The sequence below is a fragment of the Trichechus manatus genome, unplaced genomic scaffold (assembly GCF_000243295.1).
Source record: "Trichechus manatus latirostris isolate Lorelei unplaced genomic scaffold, TriManLat1.0 scaffold00157, whole genome shotgun sequence".
Classification (NCBI taxonomy): Eukaryota; Metazoa; Chordata; class Mammalia; order Sirenia; family Trichechidae; genus Trichechus; species Trichechus manatus.
In genome coordinates this window covers 5,549,367-5,563,454 of record NW_004444093.1, presented here as the reverse complement: position 1 = coordinate 5,563,454, position 14,088 = coordinate 5,549,367, and the positions used below count along the sequence as shown (strand labels likewise).

Below are 14,088 nucleotides of genomic sequence, written 5' to 3'. Positions count from 1 at the left end.
GGCTACCACCAATGACCACCCTGACAGGGAACACAACGGAGAGTCCCTGATGGAGCAGGAGAAAGGTGGGGTGCAGAACTCAAATTCTAGTGAAAAGACCAGACTCAATGGTCTGACTAAGACTGGAGGAACCTCAGAAAGCATGGCCCCCGGACTCTCTGTCAACCCAGAACTAAAACAATTCTCGAGGCCAACTCTTCAGACAAAGATTAGACTGGACTGTGGGACATAAAATGATACTTGTGAAGAGTGTGCCTCTTAGCTCAAGTAGATACATGAGACTAAATGGGCAGCTCCTGTCCGGAGGTGAGATGAGAAGGCAGAGAGGGTCAGGAGCTGGTTGAATGGACACAGAAATCGGGTGGAAAGGAGGAATGTGCTGTCACACTATAGGGAGAGCAATTAGGGTCACATAACAATGTATGTATAAATTTTTGTATGAGAGACTAACTTGAAATATGAACTTTCATTTAAACTACAACAATAAAAAAATGGAAAAAAAGTATTGCAGAATATATATGCTGAAAACTTCAAAATATTTAATAAATAAGTAAGCTGGAATAAAAAAAAAAAAAAAGATATGTCCAGGGCCAGGTGAGCATTCCCATATCTGAACAGGAAGAAGACAAGAACCAGAGTCTTCAAGGCAGTGGCAGGTCAAAACCTGTGAGGGTTACCAAGGCTCTGACGGGCTAGTAAGGGTCTGCCTCCAGCGTGGGCCCTGGCCTTTGACCCCCACAGGCACACACTTCCATCCATCTTAAATTAATGCGGTTCCTTGAGCCATCCTCTTGTGTGGCAGGGAGGAAAAGGGGCTCAAGAGCCAATAAGAAAGGAAGCAAGGAGTGGTAGGGCAGGGAGGGAGAGACAGAGGAAATGTGTTGTCAGAAATCATAGCATGCCCCTCACAGGTGACAGCATATGTTCCCGTCCGTGCTCTGTGAGGGTTCATAAAGTTCCTGTTGTTCCCTGGTCCTCTACGGGGTGAGAAGTACAAAAAAGGAGTAATGCCACCTTCTCTTGTTGCCCAAGGAACTTATCCGTCAGCGAGGAGTCTTGGAACGCACAGAGAAGATGGTGGACAAAATGGATCAAGATCTGAAGACCAGCCAGAAGCACATCAACAGCATCAAGAGTGTGTTTGGGGGACTCGTCAATTACTTCAGATCCAAACCAGCAGAGACCCCACCTGAACAGAATGGTATCCTGGCCCCGCAGCCCAACAGTAGGTAAGCATGGCTTCAGCCACCCAGATTTGAAGTCCAATATTAAATTCTGCATAAATAAGACCTCTGGTGAACAAGTGCCCCAATAATTGTGAGCTGCTGTGGAGTCAGTGCCCCACTCATGGCGACCCCACACACAATGGGATTGGACCATTGTGATCCATCAGGTCTTCATTGGCTGATTTTTTGGAAGTAGATTGCCAGGCCTTTCTTCCTAGTCCATCTTAGTCTAGAAACTCCACTAAAACCTGTTCAGCATGGCCTTCACCAACAGGCTTTGTTGCTGCACATGAGGTGCATTGGCCAGAAATTAACCTGGGTCTCTCGTGGAGGGCATGAATTCTACCACTGAGCCACTACTGCCCCAGCTCCAGTAATTGTGACCCCAGTAATTTGAAAGAGAGAGTGTTCAACTCTAGCAGCTTAATCGATACAGATGTGACTCATTTCACAGAATTTTTGCATATGAAGTCTTTATGTCCAACTTTTCTACATCTAATCTGACTTCTCCCACTGCTTTCCATTTTAAAATTATATTTTCCTTAAAAATTTTGATCAGAGATATAATGAAATTATACATAAGATTTCAGCAGGCATGTAAGTATCATATGTTCAAAGATAAAAGAATTGAGTTTCTACTAAAATTTCCTGTTTATCTCAGATTATTGTGTCTTTTTTTTATTAAAAAGGTCATGCAGCAGCAGTGTGCAAGGGCAAGGGATCTCTCTGAAGTTTCTGCAGTTTTTCTGTAAACCTAAAACTGCTCTAAAAAATAAAGTATAATTTAAAACAACAAATAATAATACCAGTACCAGTTGCAGTCAAGTTGACTTCAGCCCGTGGTGACCCCTGTGTGTCAGAGTAGAACTGTGCTCTCTAGAGTTTTCAATGGCTGATATTTCAGATCGACAATGTCTTTCTTCCCTGACGCCTCTGGGTGGGCTCGAACCTCCAACCTTTTAGTTAGCAGCCAAGCACCTTAACCATTTGCACCACCCAGGGACTCCCTAATAATAATAATATAACCATATTTTGGGAAATCTACACTTTACCCATGATAACACAACTTAAAATTTAGTTTCTTTCCAGCCTTTTTTCCCTCATTCCGCTTTTCTATACCAGTTGCCATCAAGTCAGTTTCAACTCATGGTGACCCCATGTGTGTGAGTAGAACCGTGCTCTGTAGGGTTTTCAGTGGTTGATTTTTTGGTAGTAGATCACCAGGCCTTTCTTTCAAGGTGCCTCTTGGTAGGCTCAAACCATGAACCTTTCACTTAGCAGTTAAGTGTGTGAAACATTTGCACCACCCAGGGGCACCATTCATTTGGTTTTGTAACCTGATTGTTTCATTTAACCCAGAAAAGTGGTTGGTATAATGTTATTTACTCAGGCTTCATAGCGATCGTGCAAGTACACACACTTTCTTTCTCTCTCTTTTTTAATTCTGAAATAGCAATTTTTTTTAGCAACTTTTAAAATGCATAACTGATGTACAGTAAAGTGCATAGACTTGTGTGTCAGCAAGGAGTCTTAGAACGCACGGAGAAGATGGGAAGATGGTGGGCAAGATGGATGAAGATCTGAAGACCAGCCAGAAGCACATCAGCAGCATCAAGAGTGTGTTTGGGAGGGCTTGTCAGTTACTTCAGATCCAAACCAGCAGAAATCCACCTGAGCAGAATGGAGAGTTGATGACCGTTCACCTGCACATAAACCTGTATGGCCACCACCCTGGTCAGGATGTAGGTGCCATAGGGAAGAAATCAGAAAACTATTTCAGGCTCACAGTGGGGCTGGGGAGAAACGACTGTAGGAAAAAGCACCGGTGGTGGTGGCAGAAAGAGCAGAGAGGTGAAGTCATTGAGGCTTACAGAGAGGAAACCCCAGGAAGGGGAGCAGATGGTGGCAGAGGGGTTGTTTCTTGTGGATGCATCAGCCAGCGTTATGAAGTGGGATTTTTGGCTAAGCCGTAATCAGCATTCATCCCAGGTTTTCCAGTTTAACCTAATTTCAGATATCTGTCACTTTTTCCCCTTAATTGGACTTTTTCTTTTTTTTTAGTATACAAATGAGGGCAGTGACGGTTCATTGGTGGAATCCTTGCCCTCCATGACATCACTTAGTAAATGCAGGGACACAAAACTGCCTGAAATGAAGCAACTGACACTCATTGAGTGGCTGCTTAGATGTGCCCTGAAGGGGGTCTGTGCAGCTTTGTGGTCACTGCAAGCTAAGCACTGTTGCATGTGTTCCTTTACCTGCCTCTGACAGACACAGCTGCGGTGGTGCAGTCCATTCGCTGGAAGATGTGGGGCAGGCTGGGAAGCAGAGTGGAAGCCTGGTATAGGGCTTTGCCTGGGGCCAAGGAAGGCGTTCCAGAGGACGTACTGGCCTTGTGCTGGAGTCAAGGTGGAGTAGGCTGCCATTGAGGAAGGGGAAACAGGTGCAAAACCCAGACAGATAAAACATGAGGAGCAGGGATTGGGAAGGTGTCAGCTCTCTCTCAAGAGGGAGGAGTCCAGCACACTCTTGACATGGAGGTGAGATATGGCCTGCCATCTCTTAAAAGTCCCTAAATTTGCAAACATCACTACAATGTATAATTGCTTCTGTAAAATTATGCAGTAAATTGTGACTAAAATTTTTGTGATACTGTCACAATCCTTTATTAACTCATAAATACAGGAATGCTGTCATTTATGAAGCTTTTAAAACAAGTTTCTCCTCATTTAAGCTTCTGCTCAGTCATGCATTTCCTGTGTATGTCCTTACCGCACAAACCTGAAAGTTTTATTTGTCTCTTGGTGAGCAATTTTTGTTCTTGCTGACACAGCACCATAAAGTGCTGGTTCTCATTTCCATTTAAAGCACCCAGGAGATCCATTTGTGCCATAGATTTAAACCACCCCTAAATTTTAACTTTTCTAATTTATTCAGGACGTAGTTTCTGGCCAAGCACCATCACTTTCTTAGACTCTTCCCTTTCTTATCACTTCTATCACTGGCCCTAGAAATTGGCTTTTTTTTTTTTTTTTTTTTTGAGGCAGGTACATTTTTCACAGAGAAACCAAGTTACATCATTTAAGTATTACTATGTACATGAGAGCACAGAGACAAAATGAAGCTGGCTGTGAGGGGTGCAGGCTAGGTGGTCACCAGGCAGACTTAGAAGCAAGCATCTCCCTCTCATACCCAGCCTGGTAACACACGGGGCTCACTTTCATTCTTGGAGAAATTGGCATGTTCTAGACCCTCCATGATTGCTTCTGAGCAATTAAAGCCACAAGCGTTAAGTCCTTAGCTGTCCCAAGGTGCTGCTACATTCTGCATGTAGCTGGAGCACTGGGCATTTGCACACCATTCACTGCAGGAGCCTGGACTTCCTCCTAAGGGGTGGGAGCCGTTAAAGACCCAGACCGGGAGAAGTGCAGGTCATCAGGTTTTAGAAAGATGCCAGAAGCCATGTGGAATCAAGACTGGAAAGTGGATGCTCATTTTGCCCTAACCCCATGTAAGGGTCAGCAAGGCAGGGCAGAAGGGATTGGAAGGAGGAGCCGCATTTCTGGGACCAAAGGGACTTCTTTGGCCTAGATTGCTGGGGTGGAGCTGTGCAGAGGGGATTCCCAGTTTGACTGATGAAGTGGCTGATGGAGAGGAGCAGGCTGTGTAGCACCCCAGCTGTGGCGGGGATTCAGTGTTTGCTGGGTATGGTCTGAACGTCTCAACATCTCTGCAAAGAGAAGTGCTTGTCTACATCAGAGACTGGCAAACTTTCTCTGCAAAAGGCCACATAATAAATCTATTAGGCTGAGGGCCCGGAAGCAAAATCAAAGCTGTTTAGGTACTTACATAACAAGAGAGCCCTGGGTGGCACAAATGATTAAATGTTCCACTGTTAAGGAAGAGGTTGGCGGCTTGAGTCCACTCAGAGGTGTGCTGGAAGAAAAGCCTGGTGATCTACTTCGGATGAAATCAGCTCTTGAAAACCCTATGGAGCACAGTTCTACTCTGACACACATAGAGTTGCCATGAGTGGGAATCAACTCGGCAACTGGTTTGGTTTTGGTTTTTTATATAACAAGAAAACAAATTTTCACAAATTTTTAGTGACAGAATTCAAAATATAATAATAATTGAGTGCAATTTTTTAATAGTATAGACTCGCTAATGAGAGGAATGAAATCATTGAGGGTCAGAGTTCACATTCCCTATCATCTAAGCACTTACAAATGGTCATCTTAAAGGCTGTACAAAAATGGGCTGTGGGTCACATTGGGCCTGTGGTCATGGTTTGCCAACCCTTGGTCTAAAGTACCCATTTTGTCGAGGCACGTACTTTTCTTCTGCCTGGTCCTAGGACTTTTCACAAGAAAGGGCTATCTAGTTAAATGCTAAACTTCTAAGGCTGACATCTTTGTAAGCTTACTATACAGGAAGATGAGGCTCCCAGGAGCTACTGTCAAAATACCACCAGTTTTGGTCAGAAGGCGCTTAGTACAGAGAAGGTATTTGATTTTCTACATACGGGCATTACGTGAAAAGACTGACAGCACTGTGATAAGTACTTTTCCTTTTTAAAATTTTTCTTTTTTCTTAACTTTTATCTAAAGATTGAAAGAAGCCATAACAACAAGTAAAGAACAGGAGTCAAAGTACCAGGCCAGCCACCCAAACCTCAGAAAGCTGGACGATTCAGGTTAGTGGAGACCTGCACTCACACCTGCCTTTGGACTCTGTGGGGATTGGTGTTGGCCCTGAATGAGGCAGGGGCCCCAGCTGCTGTCACACACGTGCTGGGTACAGGACATTAGGGATGCAGCACCAAGTGCAAGTTACTGAGAGTGTGTATTAAAGTGGGGCTCATTCCTCCCCCTCCCAAGGAAGGAGGAATAAGGAAGTGGGGGCCTGTGTCCCATTGAAGATGAGCCTGCCCACCATCAGTTCCTGCCTCATGTAGCTCTGAGCTCTTTGGGTAGTGAAATGCCAACTGCAGGAAACCCCTGTGGTAGGTAGAATAATGTCCAAAAGATGTCTACATCCTAATCCCCAGAACCTGTGAATGTGTGAGGTTACATGGCAAAATAGGAATGAAGGCTGCAGATGAATGAAGGATGCCAATCAGCTGACCCTTAGATGGAGAGAGGATCCTGGATTATCCGGGTAGGACCAACATAATCACAATCACCCCTTCATAAGTGGAAGACGGAAACAGAAGAAAGTCAGAGAGATTTGAAGATGCTACACTGCTAGCTTTGAAGATGGAAGACGGGACCACGAGCCAGGGAATGCAGGTGGCCTCTAGAAGGTGGAAAATGCAAAGAAATGGATTCTCCCCTAGAGCTTTCAGAAGGGACAGCCCTGCTGACACCTTGATCTTAGCCCAGTGAGACCCGTGTGGGACTTCGAATCTCCAAAACTAGAAGCTAAGTTTGTGGTCATTTGTTAACAGCAGCAACAGGAACTAATAACAGCCCTAAGCCTGAGTGGATAGAGAGTCAGCAGAGTGAACAGGTGTGCAAGATAGAATGTGTTTGTGTCAAATCATTTTAGTAATATCAAATGGTATGCACAGAAGCATCCTTTACCTGGTACCTGAGTTACGTCGTGCTGCTATAACAGAAATACCACGAGTGGGTGGCTTTAAGAAACAAATTTATTTTCTCACAGTTAGGAGGCTAGAAGTCCAAATTCAGGACACCAGCTCTAGGAAAAAGCTTTCTGTCTCTGTCCCCTTCAGTATAAGCTGATGGGTTTTCTGCTGTGGTAGTTGGTTAGATCCATCAGTCACAGGCTTAATCTCTTTAATGAAAGATTGTATAGCCATGTTCTCGGTGAAAATTCTAGGACACTTGTCCTTACTTTGCTACAGAATTTTCCAAATCTTTGTTTTCGTTTTGCACAGTTCATTTTCAAGTTCGTCTCTTTCCTTTCACATCTTACTATTAGCAGCAAGGAGAAACCACTCAGCCTCTTTAAGATCTTGCTCACCCAGATATCCAAGTTCATCACTTACAAGTTCTGCCTTCCACAAAATATTTGAACATAATTCAGACAAGTTCTTTGCCACCACATGAGAAGCATTGCCCTTCTTCCATTGTCCAATCGCATGTTCATTATTTTCTTTTAAAGCCTCACCAAAAGCACATTTAATGTCCACATGTCTAGCAACATTCTGTTGATGGTGCCATATGTATTCTCCAAGAGGACAGAAGCTTTCTTTATGGCTGTCTCACTTCCTTCTTAGCCCTCAACAGAATTGCCTTTGATGTCGGTAATTCTACCAACAGTCTCTTCACGGCGCTCTAGTCTTTTACTGTTGTTGTTAGGTGCCGTCGAGTCGCTTCCTACTCATAGTGACCCTTTGTACAACAGAATGAAACACTGCCGGGTCCTGCACTGTCCTCACAGTCATTGTTATGCTTGATCCCATTGTTGCAACCTCTGTGACGATCCATCCCATCAAGGGTCTTCCTCTTTTTTGTTGACTCTACTTTACCAAAGATGATGTCCTTCTCCGGGGACTAATCCTTCCTGATAACACGTCCAAAGTATATGAGACGGAGTCTCGCCATCCTTGCTTCTAAGGAGCATTCTGGCTGTATTTCTTCCAAGACAGATTTGTTTGTTCTTTTGGCAGTCCGTGGTATATTCAGTATTCTTTGCCAACACCACAATTCAAAGGCATCAATTCTTCTTTGCCTGCCTTGTTCATTGCCCAGCTTTCACGTGCATATGAGGTGATTGAAAACACCATGGCTTGGGTCAGGCGCACCTTAGTCCTTACAAAGGTGACGTCTTTGCTTTTTAACACTTTAGAAAGGTCTTTTGCAGCACATTTGCCCGATGCAAAGTGTTATTTCATTTCTTGACTGCTGCTTCCATGGGCATTGATTGCGGATCCAAGTAAAATGAAATCCTTGACAATTTCAATCTTTTCTCTGTTTATCATGATGTTGCTTATTGGTCCAGTTGTGAGGATTTTTGTTTTCTTTATATTGAGGTGTAATCCATACTGAAGGCTGTAGTCTTTGGTCTTTATCAGTAAGTATTCCAAGTCCGCTCCACTTTCAGCAAGGAAGGTTGTGTCATCTGCATATCGCAGGTTGTTAATGAGTTCCTCCAGTCTTGATGCCCCATTCTAGCTAATGCAGTCCAGCTTCTTGGTTTATTTGCTCAGCATACAGATGGTATAAGTATGGTGAAAGGATACAACCCTGACACACACCTTTCCTGACTAAACCACACAGTATCTTATTCTGTTTGAATGACTGCCTCTTGATCTATGTACAGATTCCTCATGAGCACAATTAAGTGTTTTGGAATTCCCATTCTTCGAAATGTTATCCGTAATTTATTATGATCCAGACAGTCGAATGCCTTTGCATAGTCAATGAAACAGGTAAACATCTTTTAGGTATTCTCTGCTTTCAGCCAGGATCCATCTGACATCAGCAGTGATATCCCTTGTTCCATGTCCTCTTCTGAATCTGTCTTGAATTTCTGGCAGTTCCCTGTCAATGTACTGCTGCAACTGCTTTTGAACGATCTTCCATAAAATTTTACTTGCATATGATATTAATGATATTGTTCGATAATCTCTGCATTCGGTTGGATCACCTTTTTTTGGAATAAGCATAAATATGGATCTCTTCCAGTCGATTGTCAAGGTAGCTGTCTTCCAAATTTTTTGGCATAGATGAGTGAGCACCTCCAGCACTGCATCCGTTTGTTGAAACATCTCAATTGGTATTCGGTCAGTTCCTGAAGCCTTGTTTTTCGCCAGTGTCTTCAGTGCAGTTTGGATTTCTTCCTTCAGTATCATCAATTCTTAAATCATATGCTACCTTCTGAAATGACTGAACGTTGACCAATTCTTTTTGGTACAGTGACTCTGTGTATGCCTTCCATCTTCTTTTGATGCTTCCTGTATCATTCAAAATTGCCCATAGAATCCTTCACTATTGCAACTTGAGGCTTGAATTTTTTTCTTCAATTCTTTCAGCCTGTGAAATGCTGAGCATGTTCTTCCCTTTTGGTTTTCTAATTTGCACATGTCATTATAATACTTTATCTTTGTCTTCTCGAGCCACCCTTTGGAATCTTCTTTTCAGCTCTTTTACTTCATCATTTCTTCCATTCGCTTTAGCTACTCTACATTCAAAAGCAAGTTTCAGAGTCTCTTCTGACATCTATTTTCTTCTTTTCTTTCTTTCCTATTTTTAAATAACCTCTTGCTTTCTTTGTGTATGATGTCCTTGATGTCATTCCACAACTTGTCTGGTCTAAGGTCATTAGCGTTCAATGCATCAAATCTATTCTTTGGATGGTCTCTAAATTCAGGTGGGATATACTCAAGGTCGTACTTTGGCTCTCGTGGACTTGTTCTAATTTTCTTCAGCTTCAGCTTGAACTTGCATATGAACAATTGATGGTCTGTTCCACAGTCAGCCCCTGGCCTTGTTCTGACTGATGATATTGAGCTTCTTCATCGTCCCTTTCGACAGATGTAGTTTGTTTGATTCCTGTGTATTCCATCTGGCAAGGTCCACGTGTATAGTCACCGTTGATGTTGTTGAAAAAAGACATTTACAATGAAGAAGTCATTGGTCTTGCAAAATTCTGTCATGCAATCTCCAGCATTGTTTCTATCACCAAGGCCATATTTTCCAACTATGGATCCTTCTTCTTTGTTTCCAATTTTTGCATTCCAATCACCAGTAATTATCAATGCATCCTGATTGCATGTTCGATCAATTTCAGACTGCAGAAGTTGGTAAAAATCTCCAGTTTCTTCATCTTTGGCCTTGGTGGTTGGTGCATAAATTTGGATAACAGTGGTATTAACTGGTCTTCCTTGGAGGCATATGATATTATCCTATCACCGACAGCATTGTACTTCAGCATAAAACTAAAACCAAACCCATTGCAGTCAAGTCGGTTCCAACTCATAGTGACCCTATAGGACAGAGTAGAACTGCCCCATAGGGTTTCCAGGGAGCGCCTGGTCAATTCGAACTGCTGACCTTTTGGTTAGCAGCCAGACTCTTAGGCACTCCGCCACCAGTGTTGACAATGAATACAATGCCATTCCTCTTCAATTTGTCATTTCCGGCATAGTAGACCGTATGAGTGTCTGATTCAAAATGGCCAATACCAGTCCATTTCAGCTCACTAATACCTAGGATATTGATGTTTACGCATTCCATTTCATTTTTGACGATTTCCAATTTTCATAGATTCATACTTCATATGTTCCACGTTCCAATTCTTAATGGATGTTTGCAGCTGTTTGTTTTCATGTTGAGTCGTGCCACATCAGCAGATGAAGGTCCCGAAAGCTTGACTCCTTCCACACCATTAAGGTCGACTCTACTTTGAGGAGGCAACTCTTCCCCAGTCATATTTTGAGTGCCTTCCAACCCCTGGGCTTCATCTTCTGGCACAATATCATACAATGTTCCACTGCTATTCATAATGTTTTCACTGGCTAATTTTTCTCGCAAGTAGACCACCAGGTTCTTCAGCTGAAACCCATCCACCATGTGTGACCCTGCTGGTATTTGAATACTGGTGGCATAGCTTCCAACATCAGAGCAACACGGAAGCCCCCACAGTATGACCGACTGACAGATGCATGGGGGCTTTTACTATTAGGCACCTTAAAAATTCTTCCAGCCTCCACCCATTACCAATTCCAAAACCACTTCCATATTTTAGGTATTTGTTAGTGCAGGACCCCAGTCCTGGTACCAAATTCTGTCTTAGTTATCTAGAGCTGCTATAACAGAAATACCACAAATGGGTGGCTTTAACAAACAGAAATGTATCCTCTCACAGTTTAGGCGACTAGAAGTCTGGCTCTGGAGGAAGTTTTTCTCTGCTTTTGACTCTGGAGGAAGGTCTTTGTCTCTTCAAATTTATTCTTTGGCTTCTTGGTTATCTTCATGTTATGTGACATCTGTCTTCCTCCATCTCTACTTGACTCACTCGCTTGTTCAGTCTATTTTATATCTCAAACAAGATTGACTTAAAACACACCTTATGCTAATATTATTTCATTGACATAACAAAAAACCCATTCCCAAATGGGATTATAACCACAGGTATAAAACCCAAAAAACCAAACCTGTTGCCATTGAGTCAGTTACAACTCATAGCAACCCTATAGGACAGAGTGGAACTGCCCGATAGGGTTTCCAAGGAGCGGCTGGTGGATTCAAACTGCCAACCTTTTGGTTAGCAGCCGAGCTCTTAAATACACCTGGAAAGGAAGTTAGCCCTTCTGGGTGCTTCTGTAGGCCTCTAGAGAGCTAGGGCATATCTAACTAACAGTAAGCAAACTAAATGCTTGTGTGCTACCTTCAAGGATGCACTCTTCAAGAGCTGGAACCCACCCTTGTCCTGGTTGACACAGCTAAGACCTGATGGAGGAAGAGATGGGGGTCAGCAAAGACTGAAATTGGTGCAGTTCAGGTGAAAACGACGAGAGGAGACAATAGGCAAAAATGTTCATGGCTCAGGAAAACCTGCCCTTGTCATTCTCTGGAGAAATGACATCACAGCCATGTACCTTGAAAGACGTGATTTTAGGGAATTAAAGGAAGCTTTAGTTGGTGTGGTGTGTATTAACTTTGGAGTCACTGGATGGTGCAAACGATTATGTGCTTGACTACTAACTGACAGGTTGAGTCCACCCAGAGGTGTGGCAGTCTACTTCCAAAAAATCAGCCATTCAAAACCCTATGGTGCACAGTTCCACCTTGACACACATGACGTCACTGTGAGTCTGAATCGACTCCATGGCAGCTGGTTTAGTTTTGGTTTTTTTGTATTAACTTCAGAGAGTCAAAACAAAGTTGACACTGTTTGTGCAGAATGGACTCAGTGGATTGGTGCTTCAGGAAATGCACTAAGTTTAAAAAGAGATCCCCTTCCCCTCCAGTTATGAATTGAATTGTGTCCCTCAAAAACATGTATTGTAAATCCTAACCTCTCTGCCTGTGGTTATAATCCCATTTGGGTATGGATTGTCTTTTTTATGTTAATGAGGCAGGATTAGTGTAAGGTATGTTTTGAGTCAATCTCTTTTGAGATATAAAAAAGATTAAACAAGTGAAGGAGCAGAGATGGGAGAATATAGATGCCATTCTATATGAAGATTACCAAAAAGCCAAGGAATGAGGACCTTCCCCCACAGCCAACAGAGAAAGCCTTCCCCTAAAGCCGGCACCCTGAATTTGGACTTCTAGCCTCCTAAACTATGAGAGAATGAATTTCTGTTTCTTAAAGCCACCCATTTGTGGCATGTCTCTTACAGCAGCACTAGATAACTAAGACACCCAAAAAAAATGTAAACCATGATGACAGAAATAGATTTTCTGTGTGCATTTAGAAACCAAAGTTCCAGGAAGCTTTCTTAGGGCAAATGTGTATTGTATACAATACTTCTTTTATTTGTTTTGTTTTAAGTGAAAAGACAGCATAGCAATAGAAATAGATTTCAAGAAGAAAAAGATCACCGCTAATCTCATTTCCTTAACAGCAATTTTTAGTTTTAAGCTTTATTCTCCAGACTTTGTCCACTGAGCCTGGCAGGTTTTCATTTTTGCAGTTCCACTGCTGTCTCATTACTTGTATGGATCTGTATCTCTTTTTGGAGCTTGTTCCAGCATCTGACCAGGTGACCTAGGTGTCCGGTTCTGTGATCTCTAAAGGGCTGGAATCCTGACTTGTCCGTGGACATTTCTCCTCCGGCCAGGCCAGCCTGTTCCCGTTCCTAGTATGTTTATCCATATATTTATATCCATACTTGTCTCATCAGATAGCCTCAGGACCACTCATTTCATCCACTCATTTTCCAGATTAAGATTAGTTTTGTGAACCAGTATTTCAAAAGGCATCAGTTAACTGTTCTCTTGGTGTTTCTTTTTAAAATCAGACTCCATCCCCGGAGTGGCTAGTGCTGCTGTCAGTTCTGACGCTTACCCCAAGAACCCGCATCTTCGCGCCTATCACCAGAAGATCGACAGCAACCTGGGTAAGACTTAGGTTCACCAGCCTCCCCAAGTCATACTTACTCAAGACACATGGTTTCCAGGCGGCTGGAACACAGCACAGCAAGAGCCGCCCACTTGCTCAGGACAGAAACCTGGTCCCTGATTCTCCCTCACCCCATGCCAGACCCAACATCAGGTCATGCCTACTGCACCCCCTGAGCATCCCTAGAGCCTGTCTACCTCTCCCCATATCCTTTGAGCCATCCTCACCTCTCGTGTGAGTTGTAACAGCAGTCTGAGTCCTCAGCCAGCCTGGACACACCCCCTTGCTCTGTCCATCCATGTCAGCTGGTGGCTCGGGAGCCTGGTTTCCTCCACTAGGAATTGGGCACAGGAGCAGAATCCACCTCTGAGATCTATCAGGAGGATTATGTGAGCTAACATCGTAACACACTTAGAGTTCCTGGCCCATTTGCCACCCAGCTGCCAGAGTGGTCTTATTACACCCTTTCATGGCAGCCCCACACACTTAGAACACTACCCAGACTCCTTCCTAGGCGTTAGGCCCCCCCACCTCTCAACCCCATCTTGCCCTCATCACTGCTGGTTCACACCAGCCCCATGCACTGATGTCTCCTCTGCCTCAGGGCCCTCATACTTGCCACCCCTCTGCTAGAGTGTCCTCCACCTCCTTGAACTGTGAGTCCTGTTTTAATGGCGGGGCCCCCACTCCTGTTCTCTCTGAGCACCCTGTCGGATATTCTGGGTTACCTGTTGTCTTCCCGCAGATTAAGCCCCAGGGAGCACAGGAACATGTACACTTTGTTCACCACTCTGCACCTGGGGCCTCGCAGGCAAGCATCTGA

The 14,088-nt window shown here is 43.7% G+C and overlaps 1 protein-coding gene across 1 annotated transcript in view; it reads left to right on the top strand.

Annotated features, from left to right (window-relative positions):
• SNAP29 (synaptosome associated protein 29) overlaps positions 1-14,088 on the top strand; it is a 36,379-nt gene that overhangs the window by 12,063 nt on the left and 10,228 nt on the right. The window contains exons 2-4 of the mRNA XM_004386189.2: positions 1,033-1,229; positions 5,837-5,922; positions 13,165-13,263. Of these exons, the coding sequence (XP_004386246.1) occupies positions 1,033-1,229; positions 5,837-5,922; positions 13,165-13,263 (382 nt within the window). The remainder of the gene's footprint in view (positions 1-1,032; positions 1,230-5,836; positions 5,923-13,164; positions 13,264-14,088) is intronic.